The following is a 7,167-nucleotide window of genomic DNA, read 5'->3' on the forward strand; positions in this document are numbered from 1 at the left end:
ATTTAATTTTATTTATTATTTTTTAATTTGCCCAGAGAGAGAGAGACAGGGAAAGTGAGAAAACAAGCCACCAGGTTTGGAACTTGAACTGTAGTTGGCCATGTGGGAGTCCAGCGCTTCAACCACCATGCCACCTGCCAGCCCCGTACTTAATTTTATTCATCATTATTATTAGTTTTCAATTTGCTATAGAGCTATGCAATGTGAGAGTTCTGTACCTTAACCACCATGCCACCTGCTGGTCCTAAATGTGGCTTTTCTTGATCTTGAGGCCTAAAATAAAAAATACAAAGATTTTGTTTGTTTGTTTGTTTGTTTTTCCTCATGGCCTTCTGCCTCCCACCTCCCACCTCCCAATTTACAATGATGAGGCAAGAAACTGAAAATTTTGGTAAAAATAAAGGAGAGAATGAAAGAAACAGTTACTGGCTTGTTGCAGTTCTTAGGTCTTCATGGGCAGATGTTCTTCGGGCTTCTCCCTATATACATGGGGTACTGTTCCCTGGGGAATTCTCTGGTTCATTATGTTCTCAGACTCTAGGGCCCTTCCTTTCTTGGTCATATTTGAGGTAGGCATTGATGAATATTCTTCTGGCCACTGAGTAGCCTTCTCAGTCTGTTCTTACAAAAGACTGGGGACCCACAGTTTCTTTTTTTTTCAATTGAATAATTTTAGTTTTGGCTCATGGTTTTTTTGGATGTGAGGTTAATTTATTCTTCTGTTTGATTCATATTAGTTTCGTGTCTCTTTATTGAGTTGTCAGGAAAGTCATGACACATTTTTGCAAAGAAAAATACAACACGACTTTCCTGACAACCCAATAGATATGCTGTACTTTGACTTGTTTTAATTCTTTCCTTCCTATTTATTTATTTATTATTCATACATTAAATTGCTATACATCATTTAGATTGTGAAGAGACTTTAACCCAGCATGATAGACAGGTGGGATTACATCAGATTAAGGAGTTTCTACACAGCAAAGGACACCATAATTGGTGTGAATCGACAACTCTTGGAATGGGAGAGAATTTTTGTTAACTGTGCTTCAGATAAGGGACTGATAACCAGAATTCTTTCCTTTCTTATCTCAAGTTTTTCTCTATCTGATTGATAGAAGAGCTATACCTTTGGCCACATTTCCATGAGAGATTTGTCCATGAGCAAAGAGTTACTCGGTATTACATCCTTAATTGAACTCTTGCTTTAAACTTTTTTTTTTTTTTTTTCTTAAAGAGGGATTTTGGTTATAGGGTATGTGTACTCTCCAGAGAGACAGAAAGTGAGAACTCACCTCCCAGGGGGGGTATGGCCACGCCTCAGTCCCTACTCTTCCTTTCTCCTCTCAGGATTTTGGGCATGCATGCACACACGTCTGATGTGAGTTTTACGCCACTGGGTCTGGAACTCAAACCACAGTCAACTACATGGGAATCCAGCACATAACTACTATACCATCTGCTGGTCCCAGAAGGAAAGTGAGAAAGCAAGCTACCAGGTCCAGGATTCAGCTGTGGTTGGCCATGTGGGAGTCCAGCGCATTAATCACCATACCACCTGCCGGGCCCATTATAACTTAATGTACTCAGGATTTGGATTCTTGCTGTAAGGCCAAATTTTAATGAGTTTTTGCTGTCAATTTATCTATTTTATCATTTATAGCTTAAGGCAGAAACAGTTACTATTCAACCCTATGAGTTCTTGTATGCAGACTATGCCAATTCACTCCTTTCTTCAAACTAATAGTTCTTTCCTACATGTGTCTGTCTTAAAATACCTTGCTCAAATCTGCCAATTATCATCAAAACAAAATACTATAATTCTGTTTTGTAAACCACTTCCTCAAGAGCTGTGTTTGTAATCTTAGCTAGGTTTCTGCTACAGCAGCACCCTACTTATAGTTACCAATTTCTGTTTTAGTCAAGCTAGGTTGTGCTGCAGTAACAACCCCCAAGATGTGGCTTAACATAGGAAAAGTCATTCTTGTTACTGCTATATGAAGAGTCTTCAAAAATTCATGGAAAATGCATATTATGAGAAATTATGCACAGACTTCAAAATTTTTTTGTACCAAAATAAACTTAACATTTTTTGAGAGAGATTTTTTTTTTGCTACAGAGTGCATGCACTCACCGGAGAGACAGAAAGCAAGAAATCACCTCTAGTGAGGATGATCATGCTACAATCTCTTCTTGTCCATTTTCAGGATCTTGGGCACTCATGCACATACTCCTGACTTGATTTTTAAGTCACCAGGTTTGTGACTCAAACCATGTAGTCAGTTATGTGGGATCCAGACATCTTAAGCTCCATGCCACCTGCTAGTCCTTTATTTCTTCTTTCCATGCCCAACACTCAACTAAATTCTTTTCTAGAATCGTTTAGCATTTGCATGGTTTGAGTCCTAGCCCCGGCACCTTGAAAAACATAGTGAGTGCTTGTGCATTTGTGCCCAAAACCCTGAGAGGAGAAGGGATTGCTGTGTGATCATCACCCCTAGAGGGGTGCTTTCTCACCCTCCCTCAACTTTCTCTGGTGAGTGCATATGCTCTACAGCAAAAATTAAGAAAACATAAAATTTTAGTCTTTCAGTCCTCAATTATATTTTAATAACTACATTCAATATAAACAACATCTCTGTAAATAGGAAACAGAGCAGTCACTTAAATCAGGCACTAGAGGGATACCATTTGGAGCATTTTCTTGATTGTCACTTCCAAATTTGAATTATTTCAGGACAGATCACTTTTATCCAATTATAGGAGATGTTGAAACAAAGTAAATCTTGTATTGATATGCTATTTGGCTTCTTGATTTCCTTTTATTTAACTCATTTCTCTATTCATTGAAGTCTCTTCAGGACAGAAGACCATGTTCTGTGTCTGCTCAGGACACAATTATCTCTTACAGCTACCCTCAGAAGGTAATCTTGCTAGTGTTATCAAGCAGTCAGTTAGAATGGTCTGAACAGAGAAAATTGAGTTTTTTTCTTTTGTATCATCAAACTTAATAGCAACTTCTCGTGTTCTTTTAGATACTATTATACTTTGCAGAACTTGTCATAGTGATTCAGTAATTCATTTATCATAGTGATTGATTACCTGTGTTGTTCCAGACACAGTTTTGTGTACTGGATTTAAGACTACTCATAGTCTACTATAAACTTCTTATGTGAAGAGTGAGTTAATATAAGTTACTTGTGAAGTCTGTCTTATTGACTGACTTAAGTTTATTAAGTTCTCCTGTAGAATGCGTAGTTGGGACAGAAAAGGTAGCTGAAACCATAGACATTAATAAGATTATCCTAGAATAGAAAGAGATTGAGTAGAATGTCTAGAACAGAGCCTGTGGGTCACTAACTTTTAGAAACTGGACAGAGAAGGAACAGCCAAGGAGGGAAGAGAAGCAGGGGAGTTATAATATAGAAGCTCCAGGAAGAAAATGTTTTAAAAACATCTCAAGTGTCAATTGCTGTCAAGCGGTAAAGCAGCATATTGATTAATAAAACTAGGACTTATTGTTATGGAGGCCACTCCTGACTTTGAATGTAGTGTCAGAAGAGTGAGAAAGGTGTAGTAGCCATATTGCAATGGGGGTAAGGAAATGGAGACTGCCTCTGAGGACAGTGTGTTCCAGAAGAGTCTGTTAGCATTTATTGATTATTTCTGTGTGCACGGTCCTGTACTCAATGCTATGGGAAAGTAGTCTATTCCCCCAAAGTGCTGTGGCCTAAGAAGAAAAATAATTTATAGTCTCTTAAGAAGTTATAAAAAAATGCAGAGTGTTTTTTCTATTTAAAAAGTATGTGTTTGTGTGAAAAATGTATATGCATGTAAAAATGAATAAATATAAATCTCTGGAGTAATGTACAGGAAACCCAGAGGTTACCTGTTTAGAGTGAGTATGACTAGGCAGATGGAAGACAGGGATTAGTGGGAAAGTTTTCTTAGTATACAATTTGATTTCTGATTTTTGAATCATTAATGTATTACCTTTTCAGAAAGATAAAAAATTTAAACAAAACTCTAAAAAGTAAGATAGGACCGTCTAAAAGAAAGAAATTTCCTATATCAGGGTTAAATAAAGATTGACTTTTCAGTGTTTCAGTTATTAAAAAAATACTATTTCCTGAAATTTAGGATTAGGTAAGAAACATACTGTTTGACAAAACAAACTTACATTTCTGAACTTTCTTTTACACTTATAGGTAATGGGAAATTCTGCAGCAGTTGCAGCTTCTTGTGCTAATAATGTTCCAGTTCAAGTCTTATCTAACTGTGCAGCAGCTAATCAAGCAAGTAATACTGCTTCCTCACAGCATGCTCTCCAGCCTCTATTTATATCTCCGTCTTCACAGGACAGGCCAGGTTGGTTATTCGTGGTTGTTTACTTTAGAAGCCTCTTTTCCTATTCATAAACATAACTTATCTAGTGGTTAGATAAGGTTACTTCAATTTCCAGAAGTTTAATTTACTTAATAAGTGCGTTCTGTCATTAAGGAATTTCTGATATTTGAGTCAGGGTTTCATTGTTATTTTCTTGCAGATTTGGCTGTGATGAGATTTTATACTTCTCATTTTGCTCCCTACTGAATATTTAGTGACCTTGTCTTATTTTGTCAAACTTTAAGTTTTATTTAACAAGAATTAGCAGAGATATATCTTTCTCTATAGAATAAATTACTGAAAGATTTTCTACAAAGTATATTTGTATGTGATGAATCATTGTCCTGTGGATGTTGTAATAAATAATATAGATGTTACAATATAAAATATCTAGTTACAATTTAAGATATCTAGGTTAGAATCCTGGTTTTACAACTTAGTATCTGTGTAATTTTGAACAAGTTACTAAACCTGTCTTCTCTTTGAGCTGTGGGAGTAATCAATAGTACCAGTATATGAAGCGGTGGTGGATTTTCAGTTAATTGATTGATTTAAAATTCTGATAATTCTGAAAAAGTGATGACAATAACAGCACAGCGTTTTGTTCTTTTTCTTGTTTTATAAACTATTTTCCTTATCAACCTTATTTCCACTTTGTATAGGAGTCTGTGAAAGAACAAGCTTAAGATCACTCAGTGGTTGTTCCCACCCATTCAGTGGCTTGAGCAGTGGGGGCTACAGTCTTCAGTGATAAGCTGAGCACTCAAGTCTTCAATAGGGAACTGCTGAATGGGCACCAGTGGCACCTGCATGCCTTCAGACCAGTCTGTGACTTTAGGCTGAGTAGCAGTAAACTTAGGAGCTGGAGCAGTCCATTCACCCTGAAATTCCTCCTTGGTCACAGCCTTTTCAGCAGCAGCCTGTTCCTCCTTTTCCGTCTCTTTAGAATTTCTGCAGAAGTAGATATCAGGCATGACCTCCCACAGGTATTCATAGGAGATGGTGCCATGCATGCACAAAACTTCTCTGGCCAGCATCCACCACGTCAGACCCACTGAGTGAGCTCTCTTGTTGCATGGGATGGCAATGTCTACACAGTGCAAAGGAGAGTATGTGTTGCACAGAGTAATGATAGGTAGAGTAACATAAAATGCCTCTGTGAGAGGCTGGTGGTTGGCCCTGGGATCAGTAACCACCAGAAGGTGTGGCTCCTGGAAGACTGCCTGGACCTGGTTAGTGATTGTTGCAGGAGTGAAGCACCTAGCAATAGAAGTGGCTCCAGTGACAGCAGTCCTAGAAGATATGGCACAGGATTTTCAATGACAACAATGGCATGAACTGCCAGCAGAAGCTTCTCTCAGGTCCTCTTTAGCTTTTTTTTTTTTTTTTTCCAGAATTATTATTTTTATTCATTCATTTATTTTAATTTGACCAGAGAAAGGCACACAGAGAAAGAGGGAAAGTAAGAAAGCCAGCCACCAGGTCCAGGACTCAAAACTGTGGTCAACCATGTGGGAATGTCCAGTGTCTGAACCACTACACCATCTGCTGGCCCCCTCTTTAGATTTTTGATGTAGATGTCATCACTTTTTCTTTGGTAGATGTACTGTTCCATTTGGAAGTAAAGGTTGGTTCCACCAAAGTGCTTTCCTGCTGTAAGGAATTTGAGGACATCCTCCTCCTTCATTTGCAAGATATCAAGGTTTCCAGACATTGTGGGAGTTTCCCTTTAAGTTACGACAGGAATCCAGAACAATGCCATATGCGCCCTTGTGCGGGTAGCGCAGAAAGGCCAGCATAGCTTTTCAATCTGAGTCCCCAATTAAAAATGGAAATAGCAAAGCCAACCCCTATGGGCAACATCTACAACAAAACTAGATGACAATTCATCACTATGAATCTCAGAATTTGAATAGGTCGGAACAAACCACCAGTCACAGGACTGCCATGCTGTTAGGTTCTTTTTTTTTTTATTTCTTTTTTGAGAGGTTTTTGCTATAGGGCGCGTGCGCTCGCCAGGCAGACAGAGAGATAGAAAGCAAGAAATCACCCCCCAGGGGGGATGGCTATGCCGCAATCCCTTCTCCATTCTCCTCTCGGGATCTTGGGCATGTACGCATGCACACGTGCCCGGCGTGAGTTTAAGCCACCGGGTCCGGGATGCAAACCACTGTCGACTACATGGGAGTCCAGCGACATAGCCATTATGCTAACTGCTGGTCCCACTGTTAGGTTCTGAGTGAGAGCAAGAAGATAGAAGCATCAGGGATATCATCTTATAACCCTGAGAATAGAAGAACACCAGAAGAGCTCATAAGAATTTTCTGGAAAGTGGAGCGGCCAATTTAGAAGCAGCAGCTAAGATTGGGAAGGGATTTGACCTCTCTAATACTAGGTGCATGCCTGAGGCATATGATAGAAGGACTGAAGGATTCGGAGCCGTTTAGCCCCTAAGAACTGTCAAAACTGACCGCCAGGGCTTCCTTTTAGTATAGTATTCCTCACGTGGAGAAACTCCTGGGAATGGAATAAAAACTATGCAAGATAAGGAAAAATGTAGGTCCAGATTAAAGGAGAATACAGCAAAAGAAATTCTAGAAAGCACTCATATTTTTGAACACTACACAACAACAAGAAGAGGGAGCCCTATGAAATTAGAAAAACAAAACTTGTAATACACTTCATTCTTAAAAAAATAATGACTTAATTTTATTTATTATTATTATTATTATTTTAATTTGACAGAGAGAGAAAGGGAAAGTGAGAAAGCAAGCGTCACAG

The 7,167-nt window shown here is 38.6% G+C and overlaps 1 protein-coding gene across 1 annotated transcript in view; it reads left to right on the forward strand.

The window, feature by feature from the left end:
• The window catches only part of ALG13 (ALG13 UDP-N-acetylglucosaminyltransferase subunit), a 128,558-nt gene that overhangs the window by 88,348 nt on the left and 33,043 nt on the right, over positions 1 to 7,167 (forward strand). Inside the window, 2 exon segments of the mRNA XM_006167734.3 lie at positions 2,853 to 2,924; positions 4,209 to 4,368. Coding sequence (XP_006167796.1) covers positions 2,853 to 2,924; positions 4,209 to 4,368 — 232 coding nt within the window.

The sequence above is a fragment of the Tupaia chinensis genome, unplaced genomic scaffold (genome assembly GCF_000334495.1).
Source record: "Tupaia chinensis unplaced genomic scaffold, TupChi_1.0 Scaffold144991_2, whole genome shotgun sequence".
NCBI lineage: Eukaryota > Metazoa > Chordata > Mammalia > Scandentia > Tupaiidae > Tupaia > Tupaia belangeri.